The sequence below is a fragment of the Microtus ochrogaster genome, unplaced genomic scaffold, assembly GCF_000317375.1.
Source record: "Microtus ochrogaster isolate Prairie Vole_2 unplaced genomic scaffold, MicOch1.0 UNK14, whole genome shotgun sequence".
Classification (NCBI taxonomy): domain Eukaryota; kingdom Metazoa; phylum Chordata; class Mammalia; order Rodentia; family Cricetidae; genus Microtus; species Microtus ochrogaster.
The window spans coordinates 4,398,354-4,415,375 of NW_004949112.1; the positions used below are offsets into that span (position 1 = coordinate 4,398,354).

Below are 17,022 nucleotides of genomic sequence, written 5' to 3' on the forward strand. Positions count from 1 at the left end.
CCAGCTTACTAAGCAGATGTGCTGTGCTCTGCACTCAAGTCCACAGAGGCAGGTGAGCTCATGGAAAGGAAGTCACCTGGGGTGAGGCGAATGGCAAGTGTATCCAAAGGGAGACACTGGTATTTGGGGGCAAACAATAGCTTGCTGTGAAGTGGCTTCACAAACATCTTTCAAATCAATGCTTGGGAAGAAAAAAGAGCTGGATGGTTTCTAACTACTTAGAATGCACACCGTCAGTAACTGCAAAATGTCTTCCCAGTCTTCTGGATGTGGGTTCAGAGCTTAATGACCATGGCAGGAAAACCACCGCCATTTTGAACAAAGCCTCTCATCTCCAGGGGGAGGGGAGATGGGCCTTCAGACTGGCCAGGGCTAGGACCTGGCATTACGTTCCGTTTCGGCCACGCACTCCTGAACCAGGCTTCGGGCATGAATGATGCCTCGTTTTAGTCTCTCCATGGCGCTCTTGCTCCCTGCATACGTGGGTCTGGTCTCTTTCCCCAACTCTTCAATGATGGCCAGCAGCTCTGCATATTTACTTTGAGGCACCTGGCTATTTCCAGTTCCCTGGGTGTAGCCTAGTGATGGTGGCCCATAGTCACTCAGCAGCTGGCGATACTGGGAGGATGTCGCTATACTAGTATACGGTGAGTGGACACTTCCGGCGTTGAGGGCGGCGGCGGGCATGTGCGCGGTCAAGTTCGGCTTGGTACAACATCCCTGGCGGTCAAGTTCGGCTTGTACGATATCCCGGTGGGAGGCGGGCAGAGCCGGGCATAGCCGGGCCAGGCCGCAAGCTGGGCAGCGAGGCCGAGGCCGAGGCCCGGGGCCGAGCAGCCCCTCGCCCGTCCGAGCGCCCAGCGCCCGTGCCGGGAAATATGGCCGTACCTCACCCTGCAGCCGCTGCAGTAGATTGCCAGGGGCGGCTGCAAACTTTGAGCCCAGCCGGTGCTCTGTGATATTATGTTTTATGTCAGTGTGGTAGTTTGAATGTAATTCGCTGTATAATCTCATAGGGAGTGTGGCGTGGGAAGTCCTTCTGCATATGTGTTGCTTTTATTGGTTAATGAATTAAAAAAAATCTGTCTTGGACCATGATATGTAGAGAAGAGCTAGGCAGAAAAAGCTAAATTGAATGCTGGGAGAAAGAAAGCAGAATCAGGAGAAGCCATGTAGCCTCACTATAGACAGAAGCTGGATGGAACTTTACTCAGTAAACCACAGCCATGTGACGATACAAAGATGAATAAAAATGGGTTCAATTAAGATGTAAGAGCTAGCTAAAAAGAAGCTTGAGCTAATGACCAAGCAGTGATTTAATTAATACAGTTTCTATGTGGTTATTTTGGAGCTGAGTAGTCAGCCTCCTACTAAAGAAGTGTCACTATTAGAAGTTGTGGTTTTTGTTGGAGTGGGTGTACCTTGTTGGAAGTAGTGTGTTTTCCTATGCTCAGGGTCTGCCCAGCGTCTCACTGGATTTCCTGTTGCCTGCAAGACGTAGGGCTCTCAGGTACTCCTCCATCATTACAAGTGCATACCCCCCATTAAACATTTTCCTTTATAAGGGTTGCCATGGTAACAATGTCTCTTCACAGGAATAGAAGCCCTAACTAAGACAGTCAGAAACCTCTGCCTTTTTCTTTATTATTTACTGGGAGCCTTGCTTCTGCAACAAATGGTCATATTCATTTCTGAAACTCAGCAACTAGGTTCTAGCCAATGAGAATGGGGTAGGGTATATTGAAACTTTATAAAAAATTCCATTTTTCATTCTTTGTCCTAATGCTTGAGGTATAATCATAAGGCTGCAGTATTGCAGCTGTAGTGTGAACCTAAGTCAGTTCCGTGGTAAGACGCACAGGCAGCGTTGTCTTGTCGCTTGTAGAGACAAGTGGGTAGCAGTCTCATTTCGATAGAGGGGTCGGTCATACACATGAAACAGCTTGAAGCTGTGTCTTTGGTTTGGGTTGGCACCATTGTCCTGTCCATTGTCCTGTGTGTCTGTGTATTGCTGTGTTTTTGTCCTGACTTAAAATGACACTGACGACATAGGACAGACTTAAATCATGACTTCTTTGACTTTGATATTGTGATCACTTACAGGACTTTAGAGATAGGGCCATAAACATAGGGGTATATTTTCGTCACTGCCTTAAACATTTCATGAAAAGGAGTGAGCCTTGGTCCTAAGCATGAGGCTGCGGGGCAGCATGCTTGTATGGCTGGGTGGCTGGGCTATGCAGCCTTGTTGTTGCAATGTAGCAAGGACGTTAGCCACAGCTGTATGAGGCAGATGTGCCCCAATAGGATTTCAAACACAAAACAAGAGAATCTGGGGTCAATTGCTATGGCCTGGAGGGTTCACACAGTCTTTTCCCCATCCCCATGCTGTATACCACTCATGCTGGTAGATGAGTTCCCTCTGCCTGCCCTGGGGGCTGCATGCTGCATGCTCCAGCTTCTGGTCAAACTTGACCAAGGTTTGGCTCCACGGGTCAAGGACTCTTTCAGATCCAATGGGTTATATATATCTGTCATCATTTATAGTGGTTAGTTGCAAATTACTATTGGTTAATGTACATAAAAACCTCCTGTTGGTCTCAAATGTTTCACACTGGCACACAATTTATGTGATGTAAATTTAAAGGTTTTTTTGTTATAGTATATGCATGTTTCTGTTCCTGTTTTAAAATATTGTAGCCATATACTACACAAAGTTGTAAAAGGGGATGTAAACTATCTTTGCTGTGGTTTCTCATAAGTGCAAATACTGAATATGCTTGTTTTGTTAAAAAGCTTGTCTATGTAAGTTATCTTGCAAGCATGGAGCTGAGACAAAAAATGATCTATGTTTGCTGTTACAAGCCTGACTTCAGAAATTTATCATTGAGTTCTTATTACTAAATTTGGGTTAGCAGAAATTCAGATAACTTTTTGGTATAGATAATGTTAAAACTGCTATATGCTGTTTTTTTTTTAATTAAAAAGCTGGCTCTAGAATTGTATTATGGATCTTCCTTTGTTAGGCCCATGTTTTATTTACTTAAAATCTATGCATGGGTAATTAAAAAAACAAAAGGCATAATTCCTGGTATAGGAGATCCTTCTATATTTGTATTGCTTTCATTGGTTGAATAAAGAGACGGCCTTAGCCTTTTGATGGGGGTAATTCCATAGGCAGAGTAGACAGAACTGGATGCTGGGAAGAAGGGCAGACAGAGAACTGCCATGGAGCCAGCTGCCAGGTCAGAAATGCTGAATCTTTCCCGGTAAGCCACGACCTTGTAGTGAAATACAGATTATTAGAAATGGGTTAAATTAAGATGTGAGAGTTAGGCAAGAAGAGGATAGATATAATGGGCCAGGGAGTAATTTAATTAATACAATTTCTGTGTGGTTATTTCAGGGGTTAAGCTAGCTGGGCAGGATGCAGTTAGTGCCTCCTACAACAATTGGTGCCTCAATGTGGTCGACTAACTCCACATAAAACCAGAGAGGACTTGAAAAGGAATTCTAGACACAAATATGGAGTTTAACACAGCCTTTTTCTGTTTGCTGGTGGGCTGCCACAGGGAAATTTTCATGACTCAGCAGCCACAGGAGGAAAAAAAGCCATGCCATTTTAAAATGAGGCTGCCTGGGCTGTGCCGCCAGAGCAAACTCCAGCTATAAAATATTTCGATGATGTTTGTGGCCCTGGGTGTTTGTGTCCACTAGGGTTGGGAGGAAAGGGGCTGAGACCATGCCTGTGACTCAGTGCTCCCTGCCTGGGCAGACAGTGGAATCAGGTCTATTAGGCATTCACAACAGGAGAGCATGGTGGATTTCTGCCATCATACAGAGAGATGTTTCCAGGCTGCATAGTGTTCTGCATGGCCGATTTGGCTGTAACTCAAATAAAAACAGTTTATGTGCTGCATGCTCATTCTCAGAGTTGAAGTGCTGAGTGTGGCTCCTACCTGGCAGCCCCAGGGCTAGCAGAAATGGTATGTCCATCATTTTGAAATTGAAAAGAGGCAGAGCCAACATCCAGAGTAGCTGCAACCAAGCTGCTTAGCATTTTAAAAGCTCTGCAAGACAGTAGAGAACTAAGGACAATGCAAAAGGACAGATTCAGACATAAAAGACCTCTACATGTGTCACACTGTTGAATAAAGGTACGTAGTGGCTTAAAAGAGAAAAGAAATAAAGAGTGTATAGAGTCACAAAATAAAGTTAATGATTTAAAAAACGATAGTCTTTAAAGAAAGAGTAAAGTAATTGAGTAAAAATATGCCAACAAAAATGGAAAATTCACAGAGAGTTTGGATTCCATGTATTATTGTGTTTTCTTTGAATTTTTTTGACTATAAAGGAGCTAAATACAGAGAGACATTTCATTGTATGGGCTAAGCTAAACTAGCATGGATATTATAAAGGGATAATGACTTCAGAATTTGGATCTAAGGATATGATGCTTTGGAAAAAAGGTTCTTCTTTTGTTTTCACAGAAGATGAGACCCTGTGTGATAGAGGTGGGCCTTGTATTTATCTGTTGCTTTCATTGGTTAATTAATAAAGAAAACTGCTTGGCCCTGATAGGACAGAAAATTAGGTAGGCGGAGTAGACAGAACAGAATGCTGGAAGAAAGAAGCAGATTGAGGCAGTCACCATGATTCTCTCACTCCAGACAGACACAGGTTAAGATCTTTCCTGGTAAGCCAGCTCATGGTGCTACACAGAATATTAGAAATGGGTTAGATCAATATGTAAGAGCTAGCCAATAAGAGGCTGGAACTAATGGACCAGGCAGTGTTCAAAAGGATACAGTTTCCGTGTAATTATTTTGGATAAAGCTAGCCGGGTGGCGGAACACAGCCCCACCGCTCCCATTACCACACCTGTGGATTGCTTCAAGACAAATATGGTAGACCATGCCCTCCCGAAAGGTTGCTGTTAACACCCTCAAAAACTTACTTTGCTCAACTGCCAACTGAGATGAACCTAGCACATAGGATACACAATGGAAGACCTGATTAACAATATCCCCATTCAGCATGAAGCAGTTTAGAGAGAAAAAACTGTGCCCATATTCCCAAATATTGTTTATAAATGTTCTTTTACTTAAAAGGGGGGTATAATATAGATCTGAATAATTTGCATTGTTATGAATCTTGGTTTACTGATACTAATTTAAGGATAATTTTGTTATATACATATTTCTGATCTTGATTGAGGTATTGTTATTGTGTAGTTCATTAAAAATGTAATGTATAATTAGGAAGTATAAGTTGTTAATGGATAATCATTGATAATAGTCAAGCTTGTAGTCATGTTAGTTAGATTTTCTAGATGTGCATAGATATATTTCAGTTAGGCATTCTTCATATCTTTCAAAGACTACAGAATATGGCATTTAATGTTTTAATAACTTAGGGCTTTTCATGACAATGAGACACGTGTGCTCTTGGCAGCACCAATCAACTTCTAGAGGAAGATGGGCATCAAAGAGGCTCCTTATGGAGTTGGTTAGCCATTTGTGCAAGAAACTGCTCTTGCCTGGACTGTTGCATAAACTAAACATGAAAAACCTACAGAGAGAAGACTGCTGAACTTGCCTAAAGGTGAGATTGTCTTTTGGGGTTCCTGCTTCATGGAAGAATCTGTGAGACATACTGCAGGACACAAAAGAAAATGACTGAACTGTCTTTAAAATGTCCTGCTTCATGGAAAAGTCTGCTTGATACTATGAGCCTGTAGGCTGAAGATGGATGCCCCAAGGGTACAGAAGAACTTTGGGTGACTGTCCAGGCAGTGAGATGTCTCTGTCATTTCTAGAGTTTTGGAAGTTGCTTACTTCTTGCTTACTTAGGTAATATTATATCCTTCTGGAGTCTTTGATAGAGTTGAAGAATAGATATTTTTAGTTTTCATTAGTTATGATAAAATATAATATATATATATATATATATATATTGTAACTATAATTCTTGCTTGATAACTGTTCTGTTATATGTAATTTTATTATGTTAAAGTTGAAGCTGTATCTTTTGTTTTAACAGAAAAAGAGGAAATGGTATAGGAGGTCCTTCTATATTTGTATTGCTTTCATTGGTTGAATAAAGAGACTGCCTTAGCCTTTTGATGGGGCAATTCGATAGGCAGAGTAGACAGAACTGGATGCTGGGAAGAAGGGCAGACAGAGAACGGCCATGGAGCCAGCAGCCAGGTCAGAAATGTTGAATCTTTCCCGGTAAGCCACTACCTCATGGTGAAATACAGATTATTAGAAATGGGTTAAATCAAGATGTGGGAGTTAGGCAAGAAGAGGCTAGAGATAATGGACCACTGAGTAATTTAATTAATACAATTTCTGTGTGGTTATTTCAGGGGTTAAGCTAGCCGGGCAGGACGCAAGCCATGCCTCCTACTACACATTCCATTTTAAATTTTGGATTGTCATTTTGCTAGAGTTAAAAAATAACAAATGCCACATGATTTCACCACCATCTTTATTAAAGGTGACCACGTGGAGTGGGCCTAACAAATCTCCAAGATAGTTTAGATTGGGATAAATTTTTGCATGATGACTCATGTCCCTTTCTAAAAAGTACTTTATTGTTGATATTCTTGATATTGCAAAAAGACACTTAAAAATTAATTTTTAAGGCTGTGAAACATCTGTGTTATACAATGTTTTATATTTTTAAAAGGCTAAAAATTAGGGTCAAAACCTTAGCATCAAAGGCTAACCAAAGATAAAATTGTTCTTATCTTGGGATGCAGAAAACAATGACCTAAGCAGTTTGATAGAGGGCTTAGAAAGTGTCCAAGCCTATCAATCTCAATTTGTTGGAGGTTGTTGTACAGGGACAGTCTGGGACCACCTGCATGTCCAATGTTTATACTGAGATTCACAACATAGGGAAAACTGCAGTTGTAGCCTCCTTGTCTTTGGTAACTTTGTTGGGTTTAAGCTATTTGGATAAACTGAGTCATACATTTTTGTATTGATACTAAGAGATTTAGACCTCCTCTTCTGGGGAAAGAATGTTTCTATGTCAGTCACTCAGGGGTGAATAGAAACTCAGTGGCCTTATTAATGATAGAAACCAAAACACTCACAGGAAAGCTGATGCAAACTTGTTCAATTGGTCTCCTTGGTCAACAACCTTGCTTCCAACTATAACAGGCCCCTAACAATCCTACTTCTTCCTATCAACAGATTTGATGTCCTAGACAGACAGGACCCATGATCAAGTCCTGTCATTGGTACTTGTGAAGAGGAAAAAATAAGAAGCCAAGGACAGCTTTCCCAGGTCAACTTATACACACCTGCCAAGATGGGTTCTATAGATTATCTCAGTTTACCCTAGGGCAATGCTAGCTCTTAGACTCCCTCCTGTTCCCATTTCACCCTGGGGCCTGTTCCTTGCCTTTGTAAAAGACAGCATTAACAGCTAGACATAAACTTGTTCTGTGTTTACCCTCAGAATAACTAATTCAGTTTCTTTTTTAGCTTTAATTCAAAATAATTACAGAGTATGGAGTTCTAGTTTTGTAAAAGCTGCTAACTTATAGATTATTAGGAAATGAAATTTAGCCAGTCATTTTAAAAGTACTGTTTTAAGTTTGACTTTAAAAACATAGACAGGGAACTAAATATGGCTTATTCCTTAAAACAAGTAATAAAAAAACAAAGTTTGTCTAATCAGACATACCTAGGCAATCTCATAGTTCAGAGATTTGAAGAATATGGCATTTAAAATAATAACTTAAAAAGCCTATTATATTAGACAGAGACTCCATGACCCTAGCAGTAACTCAGGGTCTCCAAAGAAGATTATGAGACACCATGAGGTCTCCACCTGGATTACAATGATGCTGACCAGTGGGCAAATGTCCCCCAGTGCAACACTGGCTGCCAGGACGTAGTCCAGACTGTGGAGAGACAGCAGAACTTTGGAGAATTGATTGTACCACTTTTGCCTAGACTAACGGTATATGGACTCTGGTCCCTGTCATTTTTTTTTTTATTATTGAGAAAAGGAAAAAAATCCGCCCCCCAGCCTCCCATTTCCCTCCCCCTCCTCCCACCCTTCTTCTCCTCCCCCCACTCCTCTCCCCCTCCCTTTCCAGTCCAAAGAGCAGTCAGGGTGCCCTGCCCTGTGGAAAGTCCAAGGTCCTCCCCCTCTGTCCATGTCTAGGAAGGTGAACATCCAAACTGGCTAGGCTCCCACAAAGCCAGAACATTAAGTAGGATCAAAACCCTGTGCCATTTTATCCCATGCTTTTTCAGTCACAGTCCAGATGACCTTGGTGAGCTCCCAATAGATCAGCCCCACTGTCTCAGTGGGTGGGTGCACCCCTCGTGGTCCTGACTTCCACCTTGGGAGCTCAGTCCAGTGCTCCAGTGTGGGCCTCTGTCTCTATCTCCATCCATCACCAGATGAAGGTTCTATGGTGGTATGCAAGATATTTGTCAGTATTGCTATAGGATAGGGTCGTTTCAGGTTCCCTATCCTCATCTGCCCAAGGAACTAACTGGGGACATTGCCTTGGGCTCCTGGGAGCCACTCTAGGTTCAAGTCTCTTGCCAGCCCTAATAGATTTAAAAATTGTTTGATCTGTACTCAGATATACTCTATTTAGCCTTCTGAGATCTCTGATAGTATTGATGGCTAGGATATTTATAATGTCAGCTTAACAACAAAAGACATCCAGATCCTCACACAAAGCTACAGCCAGCTTGTTAGCTCATTAAAAACTAATAAGCTAATAGAGCAATGACTACTTGCTGTGTATGTCACAAGCTCAAGATTTTAGATCTATTCTGGTTGTCATTTATATATAAAAGTGAAGGTGTTTCTTCTTGGGCAAAAGACATCACTGTCCAAATAATACATGGTTCTCTGGACAGCAGAAAAATATACATGCTTCTAACCAAAATCTGTAGTTTTTGCTAGGACTCAAAGTTATGAGTCTATACCTTCTGTTTGCAGATACCTGTTATCTGTTCTTTTTTCTACAATATGGCTTTTTCTTTAAGTAAATAAAGTTTAAACTGTTCCTAGTTTGAACTTATCTCAATAAGCTTCCACTTGGCTGGCAGACACATCTACCTATCAGTTGCTGACTACAACCTGCTCTGAATGGTGGCGAGCCCTGGACTTCCTGAAAGCTGATGTGGACCAGTCCAGCTGATGTGAACACTTTCTATTTCTTCAATAAAGTCTGATGAGTGCCCCATTGCCTAAATGCTCCTCCCTGTGGCTAGCCTTTCAACCTGCTTGGGCCTGGATAACAATGCCCCAATGTCAGCTTGAAGCAGTTACAGAAAGGAACACGTTGTCCCATACCCCCTTCCCAAAACAGGTTAAAAGGCTGAAACAAAGGAAAACTCCCTGGCATGGGGGACAAGATAACTACATATAGTGCCCGTTAATATACTAGGTCCAGAGTTGTCAATTAATAGATTTATTAATTTAAGTAGTTTCCTGCCTCCTTAAAACCAAAGGCAAGCAGGACCCAAGATTGGGTCCTGTCATCAGTGCTTGTGAAGGGGGGAATGTGGGGGCCAGCCATGATAAGCTAAGTATGGGCAGGTCACCCAAAGGAAGTTCTTTACTTCCAACCATTATCACCTGCCAGAGTAGAACTCAACCACTGATAAATTTAATAAGAGGCCTGAGTCTCAATAGTTTACCCTGAGGCAATACCTGGTTGCAGAAAGAACCACAAACCAAGATTACCTAGCACTACCCAAAAACAGATCATCCAAAGGAAATGGCTAACATTCAAATTGTTGTAGATAGGACCATCTGCCAGCACACACCCACCAGGACACCCCTAGACAAATTTCAGCAAATCAGGGATCCTAAACCTCAAAAACCCCTCACCCCCACTTTATTACTATAAAAACCCAAATGTAATTGAACTCTGGACTCTGTATATTCCAATATGTTGGACATGCAGAGACTGAATTAGCAAACTTGACTAAAATAAAGGCTCTTTGCTTTTACATATGGGACTTGGGCTTCTTGTTGGCGTTTGCAGGGACTTTGCTGATTTAGCATCACATTTGGGGACTCGCTGAAAAGCGTAAAATGGGTGAGGGAGGAAAATATAGATTCAGTCATCAAAAGTGTACAGTGCTTTAAATTTGATCAGTAAATGCAGTTCTTTATGTGTGGGGCAATACTATGCAGGCCACATATTTTTGCATTGCATGGTGGCCAGGCTCTCAAGCCACAGTTTGCACCTGAAGTGGTCACATAGCACTTACAATCTGGCTGTCCTGGGTCAGGATATGCTAATGTTGTTCTGCTGCCTTCTTTGTAATTACAGAGCTTCTGGGAAGAATGTTAATTCAAGCTAGTGATAGAGGAACCATAGCTTCAGACTTGACTTTAGCCCCCTGACTGCTGTGAACCCCTCAGTTTACCTTTGGATATAAAAGCTGTTTTGAGAATAAAAGCGGCTGATCTTTAGGATTTAAATGTATCCCGAGACTCCCTTCCGATATTGCTGTGTAAACTGTCTCAATTTTTCATTTGCCTCCACATCAGTCCAGAAAGATAATTTATGTTGGGTTTGGACCCCAACACTTATGCAAGATCAATACATGAGATAAAGTTATAGATTGCTTTGCTTTTGCTTCTTTTATGTTTTTAAAAAAGAAAATAAGATAATTTTTTGCAAAATGGTAGAAATTAAGAAGAAATAGTGGAATATTCGAACTACTAAATAGCTCCATGTAAAACTGTTGCAAATATGAACACAATAAGGTTGGGTTTTACTGCACTTAGGGAGCAAAAGCACAGAGATGTGGCTCACAAAATAGATTTTGTACTTAGATCTGAGTTTAGAACATGGCTTCATAGTTTCCCTGGTGTGACTATGATCAAGTTATATAGCTTCTTTAAGAGCCTTAGAGTTTCCATGTGGGAATTGGTTTATACATCTTTTTATCACTGCTGTTTGTAGGTCACAGGGGTCAGAGGAATAGGGAGAATCCAGTCATTTGACATAAGAGCACAGGGTTCCAGTTGTCCATTAATGGTTGCTTTTAGAAAGGGTTTCCTACAGCCCAGCCTAACCTCAAACTGACTATGTAGCCAAGGATGGCCTTGGATGCCTGATATTTCCACCCCAGTCTCCTGGGTGCCAGGATTATAGACAGAAGGATTACAGACAAAATCCAGCACTATGGTATTTACTGTTTTTTTTTAAATAGTTATCTCTGTGTTATGGGCTATAGTAATCTAACTGAGGAAAATCTATTTTATATATGATGATGAGAGTTAATGATAGGTGGCTGGTTAGTTGGCATAATAGGTAAAGGAGCTTATTGCCAAGCCTAATGGCCTATGTTTCATTCCTAGAACCCAAATGATGGAAAAGGAGAATAAGTCCTTACTCTGAGTTATCATTTGACCACAGGTTTGCACACATTTCACAAAATTTAAATATTGAAAACATTGCACAGTTGTGAATCTCTATGTTTCATTGTCATCTACTGTAAGAAGCTTCTCTTATGAGGGCTGAGTGATGCAGTGATCTATTGGTATAGCAATAAGTCATTAGGAGTTATTCTATCACTAGATTGCTTTAGCAGAATAGTAGTCTAGGCTTTCCCCTAGGGATCATGACCTATCTAAAGTTCCTGACTTTAACAGTGACAGGTCCTCTTCTCTCAAGGCTCAGGTTTCTGTGCTGAAGAGAGGGAAGGGTGGCCAGATTCACAAATTCTAGACAACTCAAAGGAAGCAACATTTCCCCAACAGAACAGGCATGAAGCACATAAAAAATCTCAGAGGCTATGACAGCATGCACATAAGCGCATGACCTGCACACATTCATGCCAGACAAACTCCTACCATGGAGAAAGGAAGTTGATGCAAACCCAGTGCTAACCAAGAAGCTACTTACAATAGATGCCTACGGGGAGAGGGAAAATTAGTTTTCTCTAATGAGTGATATTGGGTATATCAACCACACTCCAGGGTAAGCCCCATGCTCAGGAGTAGTAGGCCAATACAAATCTAACTTGATGTTTGTACATGGGTATGTTATTTTTTGTTTGTTTGTTTCTTTGTTTGCTTTGGTTTGAGTTTTCTTTCTGTTTAAAACAGAGAAAGAACATGAAGTTGGGTTGGAGGAGTATCTGGGAGAACTTATGGAGGGGTGTTGTAAGGAACAGCGACAGGCCTCGTCCACCGCCCAGCTAGCTTAACCCCCGAAATAACCACATGGAGATCTGTATTAATTAAATTGCTGCCTGGCCCATTAGCTCTAGTCTCTTATTGGCTAACTCTCACATCTTGATTCAACCCATTTCTAATAATCTGTATCTCACCACAAGGCTGTGGCTTTCTGGGAAAGATTCAGCATGTCTGATTTGGCAGCTTCATGGGGAGCAATCTCTGACTCTGCCTTCTTCCTCCCAGCATTCAGTTCTGTCTTCCCCACCTACCTGAGTTCCGCCCTATCAACTAAACCAAGGTAGTTTTCTTTATTCAACCATTGACATCAACACAAATACAGAAAGACCTCCTACACCAAAGGAGAAATGGGAAAAAAAGCAGTTAAGGAACATAATCAGATTTCCCTTCCCTCTATTTTCAGGTGAGGATATTTTTTTCTACTTCTTTTCCAAACATTTTGCCAGTCTTAGTAGAAATTTTAGTATAAGTCATTCTCAGAAGGAAACCCAACCAAAAGAACTCATGTATTCAGGATTCTAGGAGGTATACCTTGCCAGAAATGACATGTCCTTTGTTCTTTTCATCTTTTGAAATATTTTCTGTGCTTTGTGACCTTCAAACATAAGCACAGTGTACAAACTCCCTGTCATCTCTAATGTTCCAACTTCTCCCCATCATTCTTCTCCTCCAAAACTTACAATCTCTTCACAAATCTTTATTGTTGCACAACCTAGTGATTTCATGTAGCATTGGCTATATGTACATGTTTCCAGGACTTTCTGGATGCTCCCACGGCAATGATGTTGTCACCATTACTTGCTTTGATAACAGTGAGAATATGAGCATTGGGAAGTGGGAGGAAACTGCAGAATAAAACAAAACAAAAAAATCTCACGGGAATAACATTTGAAAATGATTTCAAGGATGCCTTTCATCAGTTAACTTTCTATGTTAACATGAAAGGACATTATGATGTTATCTAGAATTTGGGAACAAAAGTTATTAAAGAATTTGCACCTTCTACTGTGCTTTCTGCAAGGATTACAGGATTTCAGCCACAGTGACTGTAGGGAGTTTGGAACAGTGCAAGCACAGAGCCAAAGTATCTTGCTTTATCCCACCTATCTAATGCCTCCACTGAAGCATTTGAAAGGTGACTTTGCTTATGACTCCTTTGCTCTGGTCCTATAACACCTCATCAGAGTGTTAGTATGTTAGAATATGGAGTTTGGTGAAATGTGAATCTCTGTTTTCAGGGTATGGTCACTAATATTGGTTCAAACAAAACAAAGACAAAAAATACACAACAAAACAAACAAAAACAAGAAAAAACATTAAAACAAAAAACACTTCTTGCCTCTTTTCTCCTTTGAGGTGAGAGCTGTGATTTTTTTTTTTTTTTTTTTTTTTTTTTTTTTTTTTTTTTTTTTTGCAGCTTCTAGGGTCTTGATATCTATTCTTTTCCCCAAGCCTTACCTATGAAGAGCCTTTCAGGATCCTGAGCCATTTGGCTTGCAGAAGTGAGTGTTCCTACTGAGATTTTCAATAGTCACCTTTGACACTTGCCTCTAAAGGAAGGAAATAACAAAAAAAATTCTAAATGCCAAGAGGTTCTCTAGAACATACTTGGTGCAACTATTTGAAATGAGTCAGAGGCCCTGCTATGCAAATATTTCATAGCTCTAAAATAAGCTCTATGTAAATATTTCAAAGTTGTCATTCTGCAATATTTAAAGTGGGAAATGCATAAGTGTACTTACCAATAAGTCCATACATATCAATCTTCTCCCACTTGTAATGGAGAGTTGTCTGTCAGCCACTCCCAGTTACAGATATGGAAAGTATTGTGTGAATTTTCACTGGGATTGGGGTCAGGAAATGGTAGGTCCTAAAATATTCTGTTGGTATTCTATTACTCCCCTATTGTTCCATTGCCAATTAAAGCAAGAGTCAGAAGCAGCTGTAAGAGAAAGGAAAATATAATCCAAGGTGAACATGAAAGATGCTGTGAAATATTTTCCACAGCTGAAATGTGTTATGCTTAGTGGTGCGGAGATGTCATCCCAGAACTCAGGAGACGGAGAGGAGAAAGATTACAAGTTTGAGACTAGCCTGGGCTACACAGCAAGGTGGTATATGTCAAAAAAAAATATATTGAATTATATATTTAGTGACAAAAAGGAGAAACCAAATTTATTGGTACATGGCAGGATGAAACAAGGAACAGTAAAGATAAGTAGGACAAGGGCTGCTGGAGGGTGGATTTGGGGAAAGGATCTCAACAGTACACAACCCAAGCAACGGGTTTTAACCACGTTCTTCACCATACTCTCACTGCTGTTGGCTTCTCATCTTTTTTAAGTCACAATTCTCATAAACCCACAAGGAAACATGAAGTAACTTTCAGTTTTATTGGGCTATTTTTATGATTATTTTTCAGTTCTTTTAGAAAATATTTGCTATAGTCCTCTTCATATCCTTCCCTTTACCTACAGCAAACAAGGGCAAGACTCCACTCAGTTGCAGGTTGAGTCTTTTCTCATCCCTTAAATGCTACCTACTGGTAAAGCTGTGACTGTAGAGGTGACCTTTGCCAATGGACTCCAAGGGGCAAGGTGAGAAAATTGCAAGCCACAGAATATGCATCATCCTTGATTCAGGGAGAACATATACAGATCTTAAAACACTGTCCAGTGATTCTGAAAATGTAACTAGAACATTCATTTCACTATTTCTGATACTAAATACAAGCAAAACATGAATGCCCTTCATAAAGCAAATATAAGCAAATATTGAAAAGTCTAAGGAAGGCAGACTAGCTAGGGGCCTACCATAACTCTTTGCCAGTGAGACAGAATATCCAAGAAAAACACACTTAAAGGTTTGTTTTGGCTTACAATGTCAAAGATTTCAGGCCAGTGTCAGCGGGGACTATCACAATGGTTTCAAGTAAACACCCCATAGCAGGAATTTATACGACGCACAAAATAAGTGCTGGGATGTGGTTCTCATGATTGAGTAGCAATCTCTGTTAGATGTTAAACTAGCCTCTTAGTTTTATTGTTTTATTTTTTAATTAATAACTGACACCTACTAAAAACAAGCTATAGAAATTTAATGTGCTATTATTTAATATATCACCTAGCTACATCTGAAATGATTAATAATGTTCCAAGTATAAAAATTGTGTTGTGGTTGTGAATACTTTTATGGTTAAAGCTACTTTGAAAAGAATAAAATGCCTGAAAACAAGCACCTGTGGGAGAAAGTTAACAGATGTTTCTTCCTCTGGCTGGCCCTGGGAAGATCTGTCTACTAAATGTGAAACATGCTGACAAACCTCTGACTTTGTGCAGCGCCTCCTGATTTCAAATTCTATCTACCTGGTAGATTTCCAACATTTTCTTCAAATTTTAAACATGCAATGTTGAAGAATAATTCCTTATTCAATGAACGTCTCCTTTTCATATGTAAAAGAAATGTGTACCATTCAGAATGGGAGAAGAGTTAGAAGGATCTTAAGCAGTAGTTGGGGTTGACATGAGGGACATGAGTCAGTTAAAGGGCAGCCCAATTACGTGCATCGCTGTTCTTGCAAAGCCTGAACCCAAAGTATCACCTGCTGAGGCAGAACAATTGGACTACACAGCCTGAGAGATCTGTCAGGAGAATTCCTCGGGAGCACATGTCACAGTGATGTGTTACTCAGTGACACTGCGACAGCGGGTCTGAGAAAACCATCTGGAAGGTGAAGGAGATGTGAAAGGACTTTCTCTGTGATTAATGACACTTCAGAAATAAGCTGATGTTTGGAACTCAGTTATTTTTAGCCTGATTCCACTAACCTTGAAAGATAAAAAGGGTACCATCTTAGTGTGAATTACTCAGTATGATGATATAAGGTTTCAGCTATTGCTGCTAACTGATTCTCTCCTTGACCCCACATTCTGCATATGTCCAGTTTCTCAGTGTCAATCAATTGTGTAACTTGGCCTATAAAGTGTGTCTTTGTTTCCCTCTCCTCCTGTATCTCTTTCTCCATTTCCTTCTCTTTCTCTTCTTCTCCACGGTCCTCATAATTTTTCTTCTCCTTCTACTGTCGCCTCTTCTAATTCCTCCTCCTTTTCTTCATTTTTTATGTCCCCATCTTCTTCTTTCCCTCATGTTTCTCATTTGCCCCATGCTCCTTCTCTTCCACATGCTCCCCTCCTTCTCCTCCTTATGCTCATCTTCTTCCTCTGTTATTTTTCTATTTGTTCTTTCTTCTTAACTGCTTTGTGGATATACTCTTCTGGGCAAACAGTGATGTTAGGTTGATGTGTGAGGTGAACAGAACAATCTCTGATTCCTCGCATTGGCTCTAAATCCCCACTGTCACAACATCTTCAAGGATTACATAAACTTAACTCCAATAAGGAAAAGAAGCTAGGCTTGGGCTAGCCAGAAGACTGAGTAGTGGTTGTCCTAGCTTTCAAAATAACTTAGGAATATTTTCCATTTCTGTGGGTTACTAGAGGAGAAATAATTGTCTTTTGTTTGTCATGGATTCTTTGGTTGTACTTCTACTGGAATTTATTCATAACTGTTCAATAATTTTAATGTTTAATGTCTTTCATTTTGAAGTAATTGTATGTAGATAAGAAGTTGTAACAAATGTACAGATCCTATGTACTATTCTTTGTTTATAAACCAAATATCATATACAAAATGTGTGTTTCTTACCTTCAGAACCTCCTCCCTGTAAAGCCTCCTCTATGCTATGCCCATTGCTATTCACTACTTAACCCATGCAGCCACTAATCTGCTTTTAGTATAAATTTCAAAATCTCAGGAATC

At 40.4% G+C, this 17,022-nt stretch overlaps 1 protein-coding gene across 1 annotated transcript; it reads right to left on the reverse strand.

Moving 5' to 3' along the window:
* Positions 1-372: 372 nt before the first annotated feature.
* On the reverse strand, positions 373-707 carry LOC101983393 (cyclin-dependent kinase 2-associated protein 1-like). Its single transcript, XM_026789152.1, has one exon. It carries the CDS (start codon positions 685-687, stop codon positions 373-375), a length of 315 nt encoding a protein of 104 aa, XP_026644953.1. The 5' UTR covers positions 688-707.
* Positions 708-17,022: the final 16,315 nt, after the last annotated feature.